The sequence below is a fragment of the Piliocolobus tephrosceles genome, chromosome 1 (assembly GCF_002776525.5).
Source record: "Piliocolobus tephrosceles isolate RC106 chromosome 1, ASM277652v3, whole genome shotgun sequence".
Classification (NCBI taxonomy): Eukaryota; Metazoa; Chordata; class Mammalia; order Primates; family Cercopithecidae; genus Piliocolobus; species Piliocolobus tephrosceles.
The window spans coordinates 26544442-26567193 of NC_045434.1; the positions used below are offsets into that span (position 1 = coordinate 26544442).

Below are 22752 nucleotides of genomic sequence, written 5' to 3' on the forward strand. Positions count from 1 at the left end.
TGGCATTTGAGGTACGTGTTACAGGATGAATGTGGAAGGTGGTGGGAATAGAGAAGCAAAGGCAAGAAAGCATATTAGAGAAAAAAGGAGAAGCGAGCAATGAAACTTGAAATAATTATTCAGCTATTTGCATACAAGATGTTGTCTTTTTAAATAGTAAAATAAGAACCCAAATTTTTTTTACTAGTGATGTAGCCTTAACCTAAATGAAAATAGTTAATCCCAGTATGGTGATAATATACTTTAAAAAACAAAAATGTCTATGATGCTAATTTGGAAGAAAATGCTGATAGAAATAGATGTTAGAATGCATTTACTGTTTTAATATGAGGGGTAATTATTGAATATCACATTATTTCTTTCAGTATGTAACTATGAATAGTATTCCATTTTATCAAGAAAAGCAAAAATACAAGGAGGTTACCTACTTGAGGGGAAAGTATATAATATGCCTTATCTAAGCACACTGATAGTTTGTACTATCTTTTTAATGTAAAGTAAAAATTACTGCATTTACATTTTAAACCACAAGTGTATTTTTTCTCTTTCCAATTTTAAGAAGGGAAGTCATAATTCTTTGTGTATTATTCCCTTATACTTTAGTCTTTTATGAACTATTTTGTCATAGCAGTTTTAAGTCTTTAGAATTGTGTTGAAACCAGGGTTTTCAACCTCAGAATAGAATCTTGAACTCTTTCTGTAACAAATTTTGGCAATACCTACCCTTTTATGTTGTCCAGGATATTATATTTTTAGTTTCTATTTTGGAAAGGGAAGTAGTTCACTCACTTACTGGACTTTATTATAAGGAAAGGTGATACTAGAACTGATGTTTACCAGTTGGCACAGTTCTCTTGGCTTTCCTGATGTAGTTTGCTTTTATGAATAAAGCTGCTTTTTATAATAGACACTCGCTCATCAAGGGATCTGTTTTTCTGGCTGTAGCCTTTGTCACAGCAGATAGCCACATGATTTCTAGCTTGTATTGACTGGTAAATGTTTTCCACAAAAGAAGTAAAATTGAAATACAAATACAGTATATGACGGAAAAGTTTCTCTGTCAGATTTAATTTTTTTTGGTGGGTTTTTAGTTTTTGGTGTAGGAAAAGTTTTCATCAAGTAGATTTTGAATATTTTAAATTGAATTATTCTACTTCTTAGAAAATACACTAATATACTTCCTAGTTGGATTATACTTATTTTAATCATGAAATGCACCATTGGTTTTACCATTTTTCCACCAAAAACTGATTCAGCATTTAAACTGTTTCTTAGAACTTTTGTTTTCCATTTTTATCTAGTCTGTAACATCTGCATTTTAACAAAACAGTACTTTTCTGTTAACCTAGTAAGCACTTTGAATTGTTATTTCAGTGGTGGAATGGATTTGCCAACCACATTCTTTTTGCTTTGTGGCTTACCTTTGTGAAACTGATTTAGTATCTTGTCTAAAGTAGGGCAGAACCAGCTAACTCAGTTTAAAGCTGAATCTTTGCTTCTTTAAGTTCTCTGCTATAATCAAGTGAGATAATAGTAAGCTATGAAGGTTGACTAAATCCAGTTTGTATATTTGGAATATTACTTTTGACTTAACTACAAGGTGAGGAGTATACAGAAAAATAAGACTTATTGGTAAGTAGGAGCATGATAAGATATCTGACATAACTAATAATGAAATACATTATTTAATGTCTTAGTGCATTTATATCGTGCTCCACTTAAGCTGTGTTTTTGTTTTGGAAACCAGTGCAGTGTCAACAATAATAATAATAAGGTATATTCATTTATGTCACCTTGGTCTGGAACATAGAGATTACAGTACTATTAAAAAGCGTTCTTGAAATATTAAATGTGGAAACAAATACTTAGCTTTTGTGTATCCATTCCTCTGACTTGTCTCATATTACTCTTCTTTCTTTAACAATTTATTTCAGCTGGAGTTTATCCATAAATTTTCCCCAAAAGAAGCAGAAAATCTGCCTCTGTGGCAGCATATTTCCTTCCAGGCGTTACCTGCTGAGCTTAGGAAACAGACTGTCCATGAGGTCTCCACAGTAGGCACAGCAGAATGCAGGAAATGGCTGAGCAGCAGTCGTACTTTGGAAGAACTAGAATCTCTGGTAAGATAACAATTTTGATTAATTGTATTCATTCAGCAGCTATTTATTGAGCATTGTTTTAGGTAATGGGGATAGGTTGTTAATAACAAGCACACAGGCTCTGTAATCTGTTTCTGTTAGAACCTAGTAAGATTTTCAGATTTCTACATCGTAAAAGAATCTGTGAGAAACGTACTGTTATTTTAATTGACGTATTATATTGGGGGGTTGTTTCCTGTGTTGCTTAAGACATGTTGAGACATGATCAAACACACTATGGAACACTTCACTTGTGTATTTTTGCTGATGCATCTCTGGATTAGGCAGATGTAATTCTTCCATTCGACAAAATACAACCCCCATTTTATGCGAACTTACTCTGAACCTTTATGTATCTTTTACATAGAATGTTCCCTCATAAAATAATGGAATAATAAAAAGAGACTCATCCACTAGAAGAAGTAGGAAATGTGAGCTTTTAAAAAGTTGACTGGATATGGTACATGTAGTTGAATTCTCCAGTTTAGTGTTCATACGCTCATTCATTCATTCAACAAATATATTTGGAGTACTTTTATGTGCCACTTTGTTCTAGGCATTGGGGGTACATCGGGAACCAAAAATTTCTACTGTCATAGACTCACATTCGAGCTTAGCAATGGACAGTAAAATAAGAAATGCCAATTTACATTAAGTAGAGAAAAGTAAGGATAAGGATAGGGCATTCAAAGGGACAGAGGTCTATTTGCAATTCTAACTTAGGAGTTCAGGGTTTTCTGAGGGCATATGTTTCCATGCTGAGTACAAATGTTCTGATACTGTTATATGTAGTGACACTTGATCATAATTATTATAATTTTTTGTGGGGGGATGAGGTTTTGTTCTCATTGCCCAGGCTGGAGTGCAGTGGCGTGATCTTGGCTCACTGCAATCTCCGCCTCCCAGATTTAAGCAATTCTCCTGCCTCAGCCTCCTGAGTAGCAGGGATTGGCTCCCACCACCATGCCCAACTAATTTTTTGTATTTTTAGTAGAGACGGAGTTTCGCCATGTTGGCCAGGTTGGTTACGATCTCCTGACGTCAGGTGATCCACCCGCCTTGGCCTCCCAAAGTGCCGGGATTACAGGTGTGAGCCACAGTGCCCAGGCTTATCCAAAGGAAATGTTTTTATGTGACTTTATTTTAGAAAAGCTATTAAATACCTTGTTAACAGGTTAAATGTGTCTGAGTTTTGCATTTAATGTGTACCAATTTCTATAGTAAGGACAAAAGATGTTTTGTTTTATATTAGGTAAAGTAAAAGCACTATAAGTAAACTTTTGTAGTATGACCACAGCTTTTTAGTCCAGCAGGTTGTTCAACATATGTCTTTTTAAATTTTTTTTCAACTTTTATTTTTTATTTTATTTTTTGAGATGGAGTCTTGCTCTGTTGCCCACGCTAGAGTGCAGTGCCATGATCTCGGCTCACCACAACCTCTGCCTCCTGGGCTTAAGCGATTATCCTGCCTCAGCCTCCCAAGTAGCTGGGATTACAGGCACCCACCACCATGCCTGGCTAATTTTTGTATTTTTAGTGGAGACGGGGTTTAGCCATGTTGACTAGGCTGGTCTCGAACTCTTAACCTCAGGTGATCTGTCCGCCTCAGTCTCCCAAAGTGCTGGGATTACAGGAGTGAGCCACCATACCCAGCTTCAACTTTTATTTTAGATTTAGGGGATACTTGTGCAGGTTTGTTACCTGGTTTTATTACGTGATGCTGAGGTTTGGCGTATCAATGATTTCATCACCCAGGTATTCAGCGTAGTACCCAACAGTTTATCAATCCTTATCCTCTCTCCTCCCTCCCCCTACTAGTAGTCCCAGTGTTTATTGTTGCCATCTTTATGTCCATGAGTGCCCAGTGTTTAGCTCTTACTTGTAAGTGAGAACATGTGGTATTTGGTTTTCCATTCCTGTATTAATTTGCTTAGGATAATGGTGTCTAGCTGCTCTATGTTGCTGCAAAGGACATGATTTCATTCTTTTTTATGGCTGTATACTATTCCATGGTATATATGTACCACATTTTCTTTAATCTGTTGATGGACATCTAGGTTGATTCAGTGTCTGCTGTTGTGAGTAGTGCTGCAGTGAACACGTGAGTACATGTGTCTTTTTGGTAGAACAATTTGTTTTCTTTTGGATGTGTACCCAGTAATGAGATTGCGGGGTAGAATGGTAGTTCTGAGTGCTTTGAGAAATCGCCAAACTGCTTTCCACAGTGGCTGAAATAATATACATTCCTACCAACAGTATATAAGCATTTACTTTCTCTGTAGCCTCACCAGTGTCTGTTGTTTGACTTTTTAAACGGCCATTGTGATTGGTGTGAGATAGTATCTCATTGTGATTTTGATTTGCATTTCCCTGAGTTTTTTTATATGTTCATTGGCCTCTTGTGTGTCTTGTTTTGAGAAATGTCTGTTCATTTTCTAATGGGGTTGTTTTTTACTTGTTCAGTTGTTTTAAGTTCCTTATAGATTCTGGATAGTAGACCTTTGTCACATGCATAGTTTGCAAGTATTTTCTCCCATTTTATTGGTTGTCTGTTTACTTTGTTGATAGTTTCTTTTGCTCTGCAGAAGCTCTTTAATTAGGTCCCGCTTGTCAATTTTTGCTTTTATTGCAGTTGCTACTGGTGTCTTTCTCAAGGCTGAGGTCTAGAATGGTGTTTCCTAGGTTTTTTTCTAGGATTCTTATAGTTTGAGGTCTTACATTTAAATCTTGAATCCATCTTGAGTTAATTTTTGTGTATGCTGAAAGGTAGCTATCCAGTTTCATTCTTCTGCATATAGGCTAGCTAGCTGGCCCAGCACCATTTATTGAATAGGAGTCCTTTCCCCATTACTTGTTTTTGTTGACTTTTTCAGTGATCACATGGTTGTAGGTATGTGGCTTTATTTGCAGGTTCTCTATCGTGTTAATTGATCTATTTCTGTTTTTATACCAGTATCATGCTGTTTTGGTTACTGTACTCTTATAGTTTCAAGTCAAGTAATATGCCTCTGGCCTTCTTCATTTTGCTTATCATTACTTTGGCTATTCAGGCTCTTTTTTGATTCCATATGAATTTTAGAATAGTTTCTTCTAATTCTGTGAAAAATGGTGTCAGTAGTTTGGTAGGAAAAGCACTGCATCTGTAGATTGCTTTGAGTAGTATGGCCATTTTAATGATATTGACTCTTCCAATCCATGAGCATGGACTGTTTTTCCATTTGTTTGTGTCATCTATGATTTCTTTTAGCAATGTTTTATAGTTTCCTTGAAGAGATCTTTCACCTCCTTGGTTAAATGTATTCCTAGGGGTGTGCATGTGTCTACTGTAAACAGGATTGTGTTTGTTGTTGTTGTTGTTGTTATTCAGACCGAGTCTCGCTCTGTCGCCCAGGCTGGAGTGCAGTGGCGCTATCTCGGCTCACTGCAAGCTCCGCCTTCCGGGTTCACACCAGTCTCCTGCCTCAGCCTCCCAAGTAGCTGGGACTACAGGCGCCTGCCAACACACCCGGCTAATTTTTTTGTATTTTTAGTAGAGACGGGGTCTCACCATGTTAGCCAGGATGGTCTTGATCTCCTGACCTCGTGATCCACACGCCTCGGCCTCCCAAAGTGCTGGGATTACAGGCATGAGCCACCGCACCCAGCCTTGTGTTCTTGATTTGCCACTCAGCTTGAATGTTATTGGTGTATAGAAATGGTATTGATTTTTGTACATTGATTTTGTATCCTGAAACAGATAGTTTGACTTCTTCTTTTCCTATTTGTATGCTGCTTTTATTTTTTTCTCTTGCCTTATTGCTCTGGCTTGAACTTTCAATACTATGTTGAATAGGAGTGGTTAAGAGTGGGCATCCTTGTCTTGTTCCATTTCTGAAGAGGAATGCCTCCAGTTTTTTCCTGTTCAGTATAATGTTGGCTGTGAGTTTGTCATAGATGGCTCTTATTATTTTGATGTATGTTCTTTTGATGCCTAGTGTCTTGACGGCCTTTATTATGAAGGGATGTTGGATTTTACCAACAGCTTTTCCATGTCTGTTGAGATAATCAATATGGTTTTTGTCTTTAATTCTGCTTATGTGATGAATCACACTTATTGATTTGCATATGTTGAACCAATCTTGCATCCCAGGAATGGAGTGTACTTGATCATGGTGAATTAAGTTTTTGATGTGCTGTTGAATTTGGTTTAATAGTATTGTTTTGAGGATTTCTGCATCTAGAACATGTTCATTTGTAAAAGGAAATAGGTAAATCTTAAGAAGTTGTATGGTAATTTCATAAAATTAAGTGTGGTTGTCTAAGTATAATAGATTAAAGGCATTCATTGTTACTGATTATTACATTCTCATAAGACCTTCCCTGTACCCCCACCACACCTCAGACAACCTCATTCCTGGCTAGTCAGAGAGAGAATGGAGTATTTTCACACACAGGTAAGAGTTAATCCAGAAAAGATTGCCTTTAGTTTCAAATACTAGCACTTCTTAAGTACTATCTTTGCTTATTAAATGCAGTGTTGCTGAGGCATTTAAAATTTTCAAACAACAGGAAAAATAAAAATCTAGTAAACCATAAAGATTGCTGGGTGCGTAATGTGAAAAAATAACTTTTTGTTGATGTGTATTATAAAGTAGCTTGATTATACTGACCACTTGTATCAAAGCTATTTATCAAAGTACATTTCTGCTTTCATTTGGTAACTTTGGGTTACCAACGTTTCACCCTAAAAGGAAGTTTATGGCTGGGTGCAGTGGCTCACGCCTGTAATCCTAGCACTTTGGGAGGCTGAGGTAGGCGGATCACAAGGTCAAGAGATTGAGACCATCCTGGCCAACATGATGAAAACCAAGTCTCTACTAAAAATACAAAAATTAGCTGGGTGTGGTGGTGCGTGCTTGTAGTCCCAGCTTCTCGGGAGATTGAGGCAGGAGAATTGCTTGAACCTGGGAGTCGGAGGTTGCAGTAAGCCGAGATTGTACCACTGCACTCCAGCCTGGTGACAGAGCGAGATGCTATCTCAAAAAAAAAAAAGTTTATTTAGAAAAACAAAGCAAATGTTTCTGTGTACAAGGAAAATTATTTTTAATATATACTTGTGTTAAGTAGCTGAAAAGATGGCTTTGGCTCTTAGAAATATTATTCTACATGGACTTGTATGAAGAGTTAAAAGTAACTTTTATAACCTCTAGGTAAGTGGGTTCTTGGTGGTGCTTTAGACTGGTATTTAAACTCAAGTCCTTTCTTGTTTCTGCCCTTTAGAACACAGTACTGTCTGCTTTGCTTACAATATGTAATTCTGCTGGTGAAGCTTTGGATACAGGAAAACAAACTGCAATTATGGAAGTTGTGAGTCAGCTTTGGGCTTTTTTAAACATTAAACAGGTAAGGAAAGCAACTGATCCTTTCCTTATCAAAAAACAGAAAATATCAAAAAAAAGAGGATAGTACTGAAATTTTCCAGTATAGAGTAAAATGTATCTAATTCTTTTGGGTGTTTAGTAGACCTTTATAAGAACTTAAAGTATCTGTACTCTCTCAGGCTGCTTTCATTTTCAGAGTGTGATAGCATTATATTAGTAAAATTAGAATACGTGATGTGATGGCAGTCCACCTACTTACTTTCCTAACTGGTTATACCCTCCTCCCCCCCCCCCCCCCCCCCCCCCCCGCCTTATCTCTTCCCCTATTGTTTGTTCTGTTTTGGGTTAATGTATCCCATTTCTGTGATTCTAGGACCTTTAATAAATCTTTTGGGCAATGGAGAGTGAGCTGACTTAAAGGTGGAAAGGGCTAGTGAATGGATGTGGCTAATTTCTATTTCTCTTTCCCAGCAAAGCCAAGAAGCCAAGTGATGATCTAAAACTAATAATATGCCTCCCACACATGGTTGTACATCTGTTTCTTAGTTTAAAAATATAAATAGGCTGTTTGTTTTATTTGACTAAGTCAAAGAAACACTGGCCTCTGGCAGCTAGTGGAAGCTAAAGGCAACAGCCATACTTTTGGGAAATGATAGAAATGATTTTACAGATAATGTTTTATTATTATTTTTTTTAATGGTCAGATTACCCTACTGCATTGTTTTGACTTCAACAAGTACTTTCCCGGATGTTCACAAATCATTCAGTATTCATTCAGGATGTCTGTGATGGGGATATAGCTTACAATATTATAATGTAAACCAAAATTATGAAGAAGAGAAATGAAATTTTAAGATGACTAAGGAACATATAAGTCTTTCAGTCACAGACAAATAATTAGATCCCTTTTAGACTTAAATTTGGATTTCAATCACAGGTCTGCTTTTTATCCTAGCCACGTGATCTTGAACAAATTGTTTAATCTCTTTGACCCTGTTTTCTTATCAGTAAAGGTAATAATATCTACCTCATAGAGCTGTTGTAAGGCATAAATGAGGTAATACAAAATGCTTAACATATTACCTGATATATAATAAGTGCTCAATAAAAGTTTGCTGTTATTATAGTAATTCTTACGTGATTGAAACTTTTTCTTCAAAATTATTTTGTGTTTCTTAGGTAGCAGATCAACCTTACATTCAACAGACATTCAGCCTTTTACTTCCACTGTTGGGATTTTTCATTCAAACTCTAGATCCTAAACTGATACTTCAGGTAAGAATAATGACCAAATTGATACTTTGTTTGCTAAAGAGGTTGTTAAATTGCTATCATGTAAAATAACTTTCTAGAAATAGTTATTTTAAACCTCCTGTTATGTCATATATTGACTTATCTTCATCAAGGATATCTCATTTCTCTTCTTTCTTCCTTACAGTATTATTAATATACGGCGCTGTTAATTCAGCCTTTATCTTCTTTGTCACCCTATACTGAGCAGTCAGTACTTTTTGTTATTACTGTTAACTACCCCCCACAAACCCCTGAGGTTAGGAGTCGTAGTTCATGTGTTGAACCCTGCATTCATAGCAGTTTCAAAGGCATTTCAGCAGCTGTGGGAACGTTGAATCGGCAATATGGATTAAAAGATAGCACCCATTGTTTCTTTGAAGAAATACAATTATTTTGAAAGAAGAGCACTACTGAATTTCCTCTTTGGCCTCCCGAATTTCCTCTTTGGCCTCCAGCTTACATGGCTAGGACAGGCAGAGCCTGAGTCACTGTCTAGGGAACCCTTGTCGTGGTGCCTCAGCTGCACCTTTCTTTTGGAGGTTCTAAGATGACAGAGAAAATGGGAAAGCCCTTCAGCTAAACTGAAGTGATTTAGAGGCTTTGGAAAGAGTCCATACTAGACAGAATTGATGCCCCAAATTAAGAGTTAGCTTAAGCTCAGGGTCAGGTAAGAAAGAGAAACAATAACTGTTGAGAGGAGAAACTATCCTTATTTATGAAGATGATGGAAGAGATGATTCCTGTCACAGTATGTGGTAGAACAGAAAGGAATGAAACTTACAGCTTTGCTTTTAGTAGCTGTTTTTAATGATGTGTATATGAAGAAGTTAGCAATAACAGATATGTACTATACCATATGTATAACATGAATTTTACTAATTTATAAAGAATCAGAATACAGTAACTCAGTGAATGCAACAATTTGATTCTGATTCTGAAACCTCTAATATTCTTTTAGAAAAAATAATTTTGATATAATGTGCCTACCTTTAAAAAACCCAAACAAAATTCTAAAATTTTTAATTAAGTAGATTGTTCAAAAGGTATTGCTTCCTTTATAAAAGATTTCACCTGAAGATTCCCTTAAATTGGGGGTTTGCAAATTATGGCCTCCTGTCTAAATTTTGCCCTCCTGTTTTCAGCCCAAGAGGTAGGCATGATTTTTAAAGGTTTGCAGAATAAAAAATAATATGTAACAGAGAACATGTTGCCTACAAAGCCTAAAATATTTACTATTTGGCCTGTTAGAGAAAAAGCTTGCCAGTCCTTACTAAATAATGAACTTCTCTCAATAGAATTTTAAATACAGGTATACCACAGAGAGATTACAGGTTGTGTTCCAGACCACCACAATAGAGTGAGTCACATGAATTTTTTGGCTTCCCAGTGCATACAGAGGTTATGTTTACACTATACTGTAGGTTAAGTGTACAACAGCATTATGTGTAAAAAATGTATATAATTAAAAAACACTTTCTCGCTAAAAATGCTAATGATCATATGAGCCTTCAGCAAAGCATAATCTTTTTGGTGGTGGAGGGTCTTGCTTCAGTGTTGATGGCTGCTAACCCATCAGGATGGTGGTTGCTGAAGGTTGGAGTGGCCATGGCAATTTCTTAAAATATGACAGTGAAGTCTGCCACATCAATTGACTCTTCCCTTCATGAAAGATTTCTCTGTAGCATGTGATGCTATTTGATGGTATTTTACCCACAGGAAAACTTCTTTCAAAAATAGAGTCAGACTTCTCAAATCCTGCTACTGCTTTAACAACTCAGTTTATGTAATACTCTAAATTCTTTGTTTTCATTTCAACAATGTTCACAGCATCTTCTATACCAGGAGTAGTTCTGTGTCAAGAAACCACTTTCTTTGCTCATTCATGAGAAGCAACTCCACATCCACTCAAGTTTGATCATGAGATTGCAGCAATTCAGTCACATCTTCAGGATCCACTTCTAGTTCGCTAGCTATTTCTACCACATCTGCAGTTACTTCCTCCACTATAGGCCTGAACCCCTCAAAGTCATCCTTGAGGGTTGGAATCAACTTCTAACTCCTGTTAATGTTGATATTTTGACCTCCTACAAATGAATCATGAATATTATTCACGACATCTGGAATGATGACTCCTTCCCAGAAGGTTTTCAATTTACTTTGTCCTGGTTTATCAGAGGAATCACTATCCATGGCAGCTATAGCCTTATAAAACGTATTTCTTAAACAGTAAGACTTGAAAGTCACAATTCCTTGATTCATGGGCTGCAGAATGATTGTTGTATTAACAAACATGAAAACAATATTAATCTCCTTGTATATCTCCTTCAGAGCTCCTGGGTGAGCAGGTGCATTGTCAAAGAGCAGTGATATTTTGAAAGAAATTTTTCTGAGCAGTAGGCCTCTCAATAGTGGGCCAAAAAATATTCCGTAAACAGTGATATAAACAGGTATGCTGTCATCCTGGCTTCGTTGTTCCATTGATAGAGTACATGCAGAGTAGATTTAGCAGAATTCTTAAGGGCCTTAGGATTTTTTTAATAGTAAGTGAACATTGGCTTCAACTTTGCCAGCTGCATTACCCCTCAAGAAGAGTCTTGAAGCCAGGCATTGACTTCACCTCTCTAGCTATGAAAGTCCTAGACAGCATCTTCTTCCAATAGAATGGTGTTTCCTCTACATTAAAAATATATTGTTTAATGCAACCACTTCCATCATTGATCTTAGCCAGATCTTCTGGAGAATTTACTGCAGCTTCTTCATCAACACTTGTTGCTTTGCCTTGTACTTTTATGTTAGAGATTGCTTCTTAAACTTCGTGAGTCAACCTCTGTTAGCATCAAATATTTCTTCTGCAGCTTTTTCACCTCTCAGCTTTCACAGAATTGGAGAGAGTCAGGGCCTGGCTTTGGATTTGGCTTTGGCTTAAGGGAATATTGTGGCCGGTTTGATCTATCCAGACCACTAAAACTTTCCATATCAACAATAAGACTTTCTGTGTTCATTGGAATAGCATTCTTCATTTCCTTCAAGAACTTTTCTTTTGCATTCACAACTTGGCTAACTTGCAAAAGAGGCCTAGCTTTTCACCTCTCTTGACTTTTGACAGCCTTCCTCACCAGGCTGAATTATCTTTAGCTTTTAAGTGAGAGATGAGATTATTCTTTTCACTTGAACACTTAAGAGGCCATTTTAGGTTTAATTTTCATATTGTGTCTCAGGGAATAGGGAAGCCCAAGGAGAGGGGGAGAGACTGGTGACCTACCTATTGGTAGAACAGTCACAACACACAATTTATATTTGCCATCTTTTATGGGCACAGTTTGTGGCACCCCAAAACAATTGCAATAGTAACATCAAAGATGACAGATCAACATAACAAAATCCTGATGAATAAGTTGAAATATTGCAAGGATTACCAATCTGACAGCCATGTGATGCTATTTGATGGTATTCTACCCACAGGAAAACTTCTTTCAAAAATAGAGCACATGCTGTTGCAAAAATGGTACAGGTAGACTTGTTCAGTACAGAGTTGCCATATACCTTGTATTTGTAAAAAAAAAAAATACAGTATCTTCAAAGTGCAGTAAATCAAAGCATGATAAAATAGTGTCTGTACAAAATATTGTTTAAAGGTTTGATATATAAAGTTTTTCAGGAACATGTATACTTTTATGTTTTACAGTGGTTTGAGGCAGGAGGGTGTGGTAAGAATAATGCTGTAATAGTTAACTTGTTCATATGATTGTCTTATTTAAATTCTACCAGTGAAGTTCAGGGGCTGTGGTGTTTTTTTTTTTTTTCTGGGTTTGGTTTTGTTTCCCCTCCCCACATTTCCATCCAAATCTTAGGCAGTTACTGTGTCTATACAAAATACTGGTATTCTTTATAACTGTTCTTTGGCCTTCACCTCTAGGTAGTAACTTTGCAGACCTCACTACTTAAATTAGAGCCTCCTGACTATGTTCGTCTGGCAGTGCTGGATTTTGTATCTTCTCTAGGAAAACTTTTTATACCTGAAGCTATCCAGGTAATATTTCCTAACTCTGTTCTTGTATTATTAAAACAAAATCTCTATAAGAGTTAGTGATTAAGGGATTTTTAGGCTTTTTCTGAAATTTTGCAATTACTGACAAAGTTGGGGGAAAAAAAACTATGTTTCAGACATTATAAAATCTATTTATAACTTATAATACAACTCATTTTAAGCTCTTTTCTTTCAGAAAAATATATGTTGATACACAAATAATTTTTAGTTGGCTGTAGTCTACCATGTTAGAATCTCATTCCAGTTGGGTTCTAATGTACAGTTCCTGAGGATAGAAAACGTATTTGTCCTATGGGGAGCAGCACGTTACTAGGAAATTTGGTAATTTATTAAAGTTATTCTCTTCGTTCTTTTATCCATGAAAGAGAACCTGTTTGTTTTTAAAGACAATATTTTTGAAAATGTTGCAAAGTATGTATAGCTGACAAATGGATTATTTATAAAATTGTACTGCACTGGCCTGGCAATACACATCTACAGAATTTTAAAACCTCAGTAAATGTATATTACCAGGCCAGTACAGTAATTTTAAAGAACTTACAGTAAAGAGATCTTCATAAATTTAGAGTTATGCCTTCCTTATTACTATAATCAGTAGTAATTCTAGATAATTGACACTGCAACCTCCAAGGGAGAGACTATAAGAGTCCACTAATGAGAATTTTCTTACGTAATCAAAGCAGACACATGATAGTATCTCAGAACATGTGGATTAAACTCCTTGAAACCAAAAATTTAATTTCTAAGGGGCTCTTTTATTTGTTCATAAGTTAACAGTATCCCATCTGTCTCCATCATGTTAATGTTGTATTTCATGAGATAAGTGTAGAACATTGACAGCTTCTTTTCAACTCTCTTGACAAAAATATCCAAAGACACTTGGCATCTGAGCTGTCTTATTTTTCCCATGAAATCTATTCCAAAATGCCGCTTCATTTGTGAACTACTATGGACTATGCACAGGCCTAGAAATTATGAAACAAATGTTTTATAAGCAGAAACTGCAGTGCCTTCTATATTCCCAGGAGTGAGGTCAAGACCTGAAGAAATTTTTGAGATTCATCAGAACATAGGAGGCATTCAAAGCTATGAAATGAGATTGACTGATTTATCCATTTGGGAAAGATTATAAGTTTTTGCCGTATCCAGTGCTGTTTTAATTACTGGCAATGCAGTAATGAACAAAACTAATAAATCCCCACCGTTAGCCTGTTTAGAGGCAATAAACAATAACAGCATGGTGATACGTGCAGTATATTAAATGGTGATGAGTGCCATGGAGAAAAATACAGCAGGGAAGGAAGATAGGGAATAGGAATGTGGGAGTCCAATTTGAAATGGGATATAGAGTCAGTCACCAAGATGACATGCAAGTAAAAACCTGAAGTGCAAAGCATTGCAGATGGGAACATGCCTCTTATATTCAGGGAAGCAAGTATAGCTAACACAGAGGTAGCAGGACTTGGCAGGCCATTTGAGGACTTTAGCTTTCACTCGGAGGGAAATAGGGAGCTACTGGAAGGATTTGAGTAAAAGAGTGACATTACCTAATATGTTTTAATGTGTGTCCCCTGGGACAGGATTATGGAAACGTGACAACACTGGGCTTACTGAATGTATGGCTATTTTATGATTATCTATTATGGTTTCTGTTTCTCTATTATAATAAGGCTTGGTTCTTTTAGGACAGAATTCTGCCCAACCTGTCCTGTATTTTTGCCTTACTGCTAGCTGACAGGAGTTGGCTGCTAGAACAACATACCTTGGAAGCGTTTACTCAGTTTGCTGAGGTAATTATAAAACTGATTTATCACAATGACTTTCAAACCATTTTAATATTTCAAATATTCCAGAACAATCCCAAAACATTTATTGAACTGCTTCTGTATTTCAATCGGAAAACTGTCTGAAGGGTACATTACTTGTTATTTCTTTTACAGCTTCTCAAAATGAGGCTTAGAGAAATGAAGTGAATTTCCTAAGGTCCTCTGAATAAACAAGGACTAGAACAGGCATACACAGCAGGCGTACTGACATAGACACAGTCTTCCAGCAGATAGTATTTTTGGTTCAAATGATAATACATTTCATTTTGTACTATCAGTCATAAAGGTTAGGCTGATGAACCTAAACCTGTAAGATGGGTTGCTCCTTTACTCTTACTGCATTTGCTGTATAGTCATGCCTATGATCATAAGGGAGTCCAGAAGCATTAGTATAACCCAGCAGAAGTAATGAAAGCCTACAACACTTGTACAGAAGTTAACTTTATATTCTCCTAAGGGACCCTGAAGAAATCATGAGTTTATCACCTTTGAGGATCCTCTGGGACTCTTTTACTTAAAATGAATTTTTGGTTAAGGTAGCTCATAAAACTCATCTATTTGTCTTCGTAAGTTGTTGAAATATGTTAAAATTGGTCTTATTCATCAATTTCTTAATAGGGAACAAATCACGAAGAGATAGTTCCACAGTGTCTCAGTTCTGAAGAAACTAAGAACAAAGTTGTATCCTTTCTGGAGAAGGTACTTTCTTTACATGGCTCATGTTTTATTCTTTGTCCAATATTTTTTTTTTTTTTTTTTTAAATAACTGTAACCAACCTGAGTATCTTCTTAAACTTTTCACAGTGCTCAGCACAGTGCTGACAGACTTTTACTAAGCAATTGAGGCCACAGAAGTAAAACACTTGGGGCCGGGCATGGTGGCTCATGCCTGTAATCCCAGCACTTTGGGAGGCCAAGGTGGGTGGATCACAAGGTCAGGAGTTCAAGACCAGCCTAGCCAACATGGTGAAACCCTGTCTCTACTAAAAATACAAAAAATTAGCCAGGCATGGTGGTGCACGCCTGCAGTCCCAGCTACTCATGAGGCTGAGGCAGGAGAATTGCTTGAACCGGGGAGACAGAGGTTGCAGTGAGCCAAGATCGTGAAGCTGCACTCCAGCCTGAGCTACAGAGCGAGATTGTCTCAAAAAGGAACACTTGTAGTTCCTCTGCCTTAGTTTGGGGTTTAATAGCACTGATTATCCAGGCAGTGAGATGACTAATGAGGATCCCTAAGCCATTAATAATCATAATTAAATACACTTGATCATATAATTAGGTAGGCCTGAGAGGATGTAAACATCCGTATTTTGGTATAACTTAGGCATGGCTTTTGTTTTTTTTGGCAGTCTCCCAAGCCAGGGTAAGCTCAGAGTCTTTTTTTTTTTTTTTTTAAGGGATGGCTTTTTTATTCTCTTTGCAGCCAAGGCCTGTTTTTACAATTAAAACCAAAATTTTGAGTAACAGGGTTCCTATATCTATATACACTTTGGAACTTAGTGTGAGGAAATAATAGTTAATTGAAATACTAGTGGAACTGTTAAACCACAAATTTAGACTACCCGGAGAAAGTGAATTATTTTATATATTACATGTAATGATGCACATGTTATATATTTTACATATATTACATACATTTTTTTTTAGGTGGGACAGGCCCACTTGACTCACTGAACTTTATTTTTTTGATAGCTCTGTGTCGCCCAGGCTGGAGTGTGGTGGTGTGATCATAGCTTGCTGTAACCTCAAACTCCTGGGCTCAAGCATTCCTCCCACCAAAATCCTGGGATTACAGGTGTGAGCCACCACACTTGGCCTACTTATATTACATCTAAGCTGGATTTTAAGTAAATGTGTGTACACTGCTGTTGCCAGTTTCTTAGCTAATACAGTAAAGGTTAGCAGACTATCATTTTTTCCTGCAAAGACGACTCTATAACTTTTCTGTAAGGAAGAACACAGTAGAGTGATTGAATCCAGATTATACTAAGAGGATTTATAAGATCAGTCCATGTGACTTCCAGAATTTGCCTAGTATGGTTGAACACTGAGCACTTACATAGATTATGTGGCCATTTCATATCTAGTAGAGTGCTAACATGTTGCTATTTGCTTGGTTTTTTATGGTCCCTGGCAGACTGGGTTTGTAGATGAAACTGAAGCTGCCAAAGTGGAACGAGTGAAACAGGAAAAAGGTATTTTCTGGGAACCCTTTGCTAATGTGACTGTAGAAGAAGCAAAGAGGTCATCTTTACAGGTATGGGCTGATTTCAATAGGGGTCAAACTTTAACAAGGCAAATTCTGCCCTTCTTTCTTACTGATGAAACAAACCAATGTGGTTTCCAGCCTCATGTTGAATTTCAAATCAAATAGATCTAGACATGTAAAATTCTGTTTTATGGTAGTTGCTTTTAAAAATCAGAAGTGGGACTATACCATACCAAATATATTCTTTCAATATGTTTGAATTATTGGTAGTAACCTTTAAGGGAAGTTACATATTGTACCAATGATGCTATAAATGCAGTCTTTACTGAACCACAGAAGAATATGAAAGAAACTTACTCTCCTAAATGTTTAGTTTGATTCCTTTCCTTATTAATCAAATCAGACTCCTAATAATTTTTGGCAGTATCTAAAGATCACATCTGCCTATTAAAAGGCAGAAATTTGACACCAATAAGGATATTCAAAATATTATTTTGAGCACTTTAGTATAGTAGTAATTCATGAAGAACAACATTCTGATAAGTTTTAGTCAAACTTTCATAAAAAGAAAATACATTTATGAACTTGTTTATAAGACATGTAAGCTTGGACTATGCAGCACTTCTCATTGGGAGCCCTTTGGGACAGGATACTTGTGGTATACCACATACAAACTAAGACACTAGTAGTAGCACTCTGAATTGCTATGATAAAACCAAAATGGCTTTATATATTTTTCTAGATGACTGTGTAGGGGTTTCGGGGTGTACCCTCCTACCCTTGTGATCCAATGACTAGAATAAAATTTGCACGTAAACTTTATTCCAGTCCAAAAGGAAGGTTCTTTATATTTATGATATTACTTACGTTTTTTTCCCAGCCTTATGCAAAAAGAGCTCGTCAAGAGCTCCCCTGGGAAGAAGAGTACAGGTCAGCGCTGCACACAATAGCAGGGGCCTTGGAAGCAACTGAGTCACTACTCCAAAAGGGTCCTGCTCCGGCCTGGCTTTTAATGGAAATGGAGGCGCTCCAAGAAAGGATGGATAAGCTAAAACGTTATATACATACTCTAGGGTGAAACTTATGTCTGTACATTTTCTAACAAACAGATATAAAACAAATTTTGTAAAGTTGAATCTAGTGAAAATAATCTTTATTTGACATTTAGAGAACAGGATTGTGGGGAATATTCTCATTAAGAACTTTGGTACAATGTACTACATGTGGAACAGTCAGGAACTGCCCAGGTCCACAAAGAACCATTTACTCAGATAGTATAACTGTAAACAAATAAATAAGCTGCCTAAGGAAACCTCAGCAATTTAAAATCATTTATATAATTTATAGCTAAAATTTTTTATAGCTAAAATTTTTTAAAGTTGTATTTCATAATAGAGCTTACTCTTATGTTAAAGAAATGGCACAAAATTAAGCTAACCAGCTTGAATTCTTACATTTTCTTTACTTCCAGAATTGTCCTGGAAAAAGCAGTAAATTTGACCTCTCCTCAGCTACTTGCTCTTCAAAGAAACTGGCCTCAGTCAAATGCACAAAGGCTCTTCCTCCTGGAAACCAGTACTGTGAGCCTCACCACCCAGGGCTTTTAGCCAGCACTCGCAGTCAGTCTCATATTTCAGTTGGTGCAGACTGGATAATGAGCTCCTGGGATGGGAAAAGCAGGCCACTTTGGGGTTTTCTTGTCCCAAAGCCTGCTTTTGAGGTATTGATTTTTTTTTTTTTTTAAAAAAGGGAATCCTTTTTCCTAAAGTTTGACTCACATCTATTGTCACCAGTTACTATCTTCCCAGTTCAGCTCCCCTTCTTCTTCCCAGCCTTCAGCCTCTCCCTGCAACAAAATAAAGCACACCAAGAACCCACTGAAACAAATCCATATGCAAATTTGAAAAGCAGGAATTTAAAATTTATCTTTTGATGCCAGAAACACTACCTCGTACTAAGTAAAATAACTTAGAGCTCTAACAGAAAGTTGAAAAGTAGGATTACAAAACCACAGCACTGGAAAATAGCTTTGCAAAAACCATAAAATCAAGCAAAAATCAGTGTGGATGACACCATATCCTTATTTTAATCTTTTTTTCAAATAAAAAGGTTAAAAATAGCTCATTAAACAAACACTTAGCCTAAGCATTGCTACATTTTTCTGGGGAAGGAAAGATATCAATGACAGAAACTGATTTTGTTAATTTTGTGCTTGACTTGATGATTGGGAAAATAGCACGTTGCTTGTTATAAATGGGATACTGCAACTAGGACCTATGAGGGAAATCCTACAGCTAGTAGCACAGTTTACTCCATAAAAAGTACTCACCTCAGTAATTTCTGCTGCAGCAAATTTTGAGGAAAACTGCATCACTGAGGAGACTTCATCCTTTTTAGGGACCATTTCTGTCCTCAGTTCAGGTAATATAAGAAAAGCAGCAGAAGGCTTAATTTCTGGGATCATATCAGCAAACCAATCCATCTCAGGATCTTTTACTGGCTTCTTTTTTACTTGAATGGTAAATTCCTCTCCTAAACCAAGTTCTGATGGAACCTTAAGGGGCCTTTCTTGTGATGACACTTTTGGCGGCTTGATTTGGTCTGGGTCATCCCCGCTTTGTACAAGACTAGTCTTTTGGGGTAGGCTTGATTTCCAAGGCATAGACTCTTCAGTGAGTGGAAGCAAAGCAGGAATGGGCTTCTGCTCCCCTGAGGTAACAGATTTTGTAGCAGTGATTCCACCTCCTGGGTTTACTTTAGTATCTAAGTTGCTGGGCTCGCAGTCATCCCAAGACGACTCCTCCATATCCAAGGTAGTGCACTGGGACTTGACAGCATCACATGGTTCTCTAGGCCAAATCTGTATGTTGACAGTTTGATTTTCAGGCTCCTCAGGCTCACTCCAGTCAGGCCACTCCTCAGACTTTTTAGAACTTGATGGGAAGTTTTCACTGTCCTCCAAAGTATTTTTTACATCCGAGAGTCCATTTATGGGAAATTTAATAGGCTGAGAAAATGGATCGCCTGTAGGGAAAAGAATTATTCTCATAAAATACTGGTTAAGGGTAAGAACTACATTTAGGGGAAGGATAGCATTAAGGAAGTGTAAGTAGTATAGATCTAATTACTTGGAAATATCCATGCATACCAAGCAAAAGAGATCCCAGCAGAACATTACTCAAGATCAACGATGTAACATGTTATCCAAATAATTATATAATACTTATATTATTAACTCAGTGGAAGCATGTAAGTAATACCTAGCACATTCAATCCTTATTAAATATCTAAACATAGTATACTGACATAATTATCTATACATAAATATAGAAATGCTCTAAGCCAGGCAGTGTTATCCTTGGGATGTGAATTACATATGCCTGAAAAAGTCTTGCACGCTCAAATAAGTTTGCCTAACTCAACTTATTATCCTCACTTTAAGCAGATTTCCCTAAGTGTAGTACTTAAGGCACTGAGAGATCCTGTGCAATGTGTTAATGACTTTGCTCTCATTTCCCCAAACTCATTTAACCACAGAACTCTTTTTCACAACCCGCCCATTAACGTCTTTCAAAACTATCATTCTTGGTACAGTTTGGAAGATGCCACGCTAAGGCATCAGAAGTCTTAAAGTATCAGTGCAAAAAAGAATTCAAGTAATGTCAACCTGCTTTTCTTACCAATTACAAAGAAGAGGTAAGTATATATCCAATAGTCTGGAGAAACAAGATGAGACCAAAGCTGACTATATAATTACAAATAAATCAGTCTCAAAACTCCCAAAACACCCTTAAGCTTATTAGTCTCAGGAAAACATTCATCCAAGCAATGGAAAAGCTATATAAATTTAATATTTCTACCTGTCTGTAAAAGAGTATTGTAGTAATCTCGCTGTATGTGCTTCTTGCTGTTGATGGGCATGCTGCCAGAAAAGAAACATTTAGGGAATATGCTAGAGAAAGGGTTCTCCAAGACTGGCGAGATCTGACTGTGCTTGCTGCAGACGACACGCATAGAAGAATCTGAAGGTAAATAAAAACTCCAAAACATGAAAGGGACAGTAAATTGCTTCTTGATCTATCACATGGTTGGTGGGCATAAGTTAAGTGAAATGGGTATATTTTAACACAGATAAAGGATAAAATGCAGGAGAGAACATCTTCAAACATTTGAAGACATACACCCATTATGGAATGGACTGCCTGTCCCTAGAGGTATTTAAGAACAGGCTGTGTCCACTCCATGTGGTGGTGATGAATAGAAAGGATCCAAGCATTATATAGATATAACCTTTGGGACACCTAGTTAAATTACAGCCCTTTAAAACATGTTGGTGGCGATTTAAAACCGACTGATTCTACTTACTTTCCTTTTAAGAATAAAAGTTGAAGAGTAAAAGCACAAGAATATGAATGTACTGAATACCACAAAACTATATACTTAGTAGTAGTTAAAATAATAAATTTAAGCTATGGATATTTAACACCAACTGGGGAAAGTTTCAAGAAATGTCCTTAACAGTTTACCAGAAAGTTCATAATAAAAATGGGCATTGGTCAAAATGATTCAATAAAATTTTGGTTAAAAAAAAAAAAGGATGTGGGGAATGGCCTGGGGTAAATTCTTACAATTAGGTCCCCAGCTCTCTTCAGCAGCACATCTCCCCTCCTCACCCCAGCCCTCTAAGGCCAGGCCTCTACAAGCCCTTCACTCTTATTTGTGCCACTGTCCTCCTTGAAGTCCTATCTAATGTCTTACCCGATGTCGTCTTCTCTGAACCATGTTCTCCACCTCTTTCAGGCAGACTTAATTTCCTATTTCCCTCTCATAGCTGAAAATGAGACCACAGACTCTACATCACCCTTTACAAGCTCTTTGCAGCCACGACACTGGTTTCATTAGCACCAAGGAAGAGGTGAACGCTCTTCAAAACTTCAGGAAGCCAATGTTGCTTTAAAAATTCTTTTAGCATCAAAATTAGAGAAAAGCCTATCTGATAACTCTTTCTTTTCTATTAAGTGTCTCCATGTTACCAACTATCAATGAGAACTGGGTTAGAGATCCAGAATTACATAACAAGGTCATTGTCTTATTGAAGGCTATACAAAGGAGCAATGACGTTGATAAAAAATTCTTGTAAGACCAGAAATTACTGCTGCCTCCCAGGTAACATCCACTGGGAACATACCAGAAATAAGGACTTCCTGAAGTATCTAAAAGTCAACAGCTTTTTACCCCATAGGCCAAGAAAAGTCACAAGAAACTTAAACATCTAGTGTTAATAAGAATTGATGCAACCTTTTTTTTTTTTTTTTTTTTTGAGACGGGGTCTCTCTCTCTCCCCCCGGGCTGGAGTGCAGTGGCCGGATCTCAGCTCACTGCAAGCTCCGCCTCCCGGGTTTACGCCATTCTCCTGCCTCAGCCTCCCGAGTAGCTGGGACTACAGGCGCCCGCCACCTCGCCCGGCTAGTTTTTTTTTGTATTTTTAGTAGAGACGGGGTTTCACCGTGTTAGCCAGGATGGTCTCGATCTCCTGACATCGTGATCCGCCCGTCTCGGCCTCCCTAAGTGCTGGGATTACAGGCTTGAGCCACCGCGCCCGGCCTGCGATGCAACCTTTTTGTAAGCTGACAGTATGTACTAAATTTAAAATATATCCTTTGGCCCAGCAAGTTTATTTCTGACATTCAGTGTCTGCAGATGCTTAAGTCTCCTAAAGAAAATGATGTAGTATTTAAATATAACCTATGCATATCATCCCATAATACTTTAAATCATTTCTGGGTTACTTATAATACCTTTTTTTGTTTGTTTCTTTTCTGAGTATTTTTGATCCACAGTTGGTTGAATCTGCAGATGCAAACCTGCAAATATGGGG

At 37.1% G+C, this 22752-nt stretch overlaps 2 protein-coding genes across 16 annotated transcripts in view; one reads left to right on the forward strand and one right to left on the reverse strand.

Annotated features, from left to right (window-relative positions):
* Window positions 1–19007, forward strand: part of C1H1orf112 (chromosome 1 C1orf112 homolog) — a 59678-nt gene extending 40671 nt beyond the window's left edge. For 6 of the 9 annotated variants that reach the window (XM_023207128.2, XM_023207126.1, XM_023207127.1 and 3 more), the window contains 8 exons: window positions 1935–2120; window positions 7398–7520; window positions 8678–8773; window positions 12708–12821; window positions 14525–14629; window positions 15284–15364; window positions 16803–16922; window positions 17755–19007. In XM_023207128.2, coding sequence (XP_023062896.1) covers window positions 1935–2120; window positions 7398–7520; window positions 8678–8773; window positions 12708–12821; window positions 14525–14629; window positions 15284–15364; window positions 16803–16922; window positions 17755–17952 — 1023 coding nt within the window. In that variant the 3' untranslated portion in view covers window positions 17953–19007. Of the gene's footprint in view, window positions 1–1934; window positions 2121–7397; window positions 7521–8677; window positions 8774–12707; window positions 13161–14524; window positions 14645–15283; window positions 15365–16802; window positions 16923–17754 lie in introns of those variants that run through there. The other 3 variants (XR_002730635.1, XR_004228936.1, XM_023207130.3) reach the window with 3 other exon arrangements.
* Window positions 18011–22752, reverse strand: part of SCYL3 (SCY1 like pseudokinase 3) — a 43364-nt gene continuing 38622 nt past the window's right edge. For 5 of the 7 annotated variants that reach the window (XM_023207136.2, XM_023207135.2, XM_023207139.3 and 2 more), the window contains exons 12-14: window positions 20735–20896; window positions 19204–19898; window positions 18013–18720 (exon numbers count right to left, since the gene is read on the reverse strand). In XM_023207136.2, coding sequence (XP_023062904.1) covers window positions 18661–18720; window positions 19204–19898; window positions 20735–20896 — 917 coding nt within the window. In that variant the 3' untranslated portion in view covers window positions 18013–18660. Of the gene's footprint in view, window positions 18721–19203; window positions 19899–20734; window positions 20897–22752 lie in introns of all 7 variants that reach the window. The other 2 variants (XM_023207133.2, XM_023207137.2) reach the window with 2 other exon arrangements.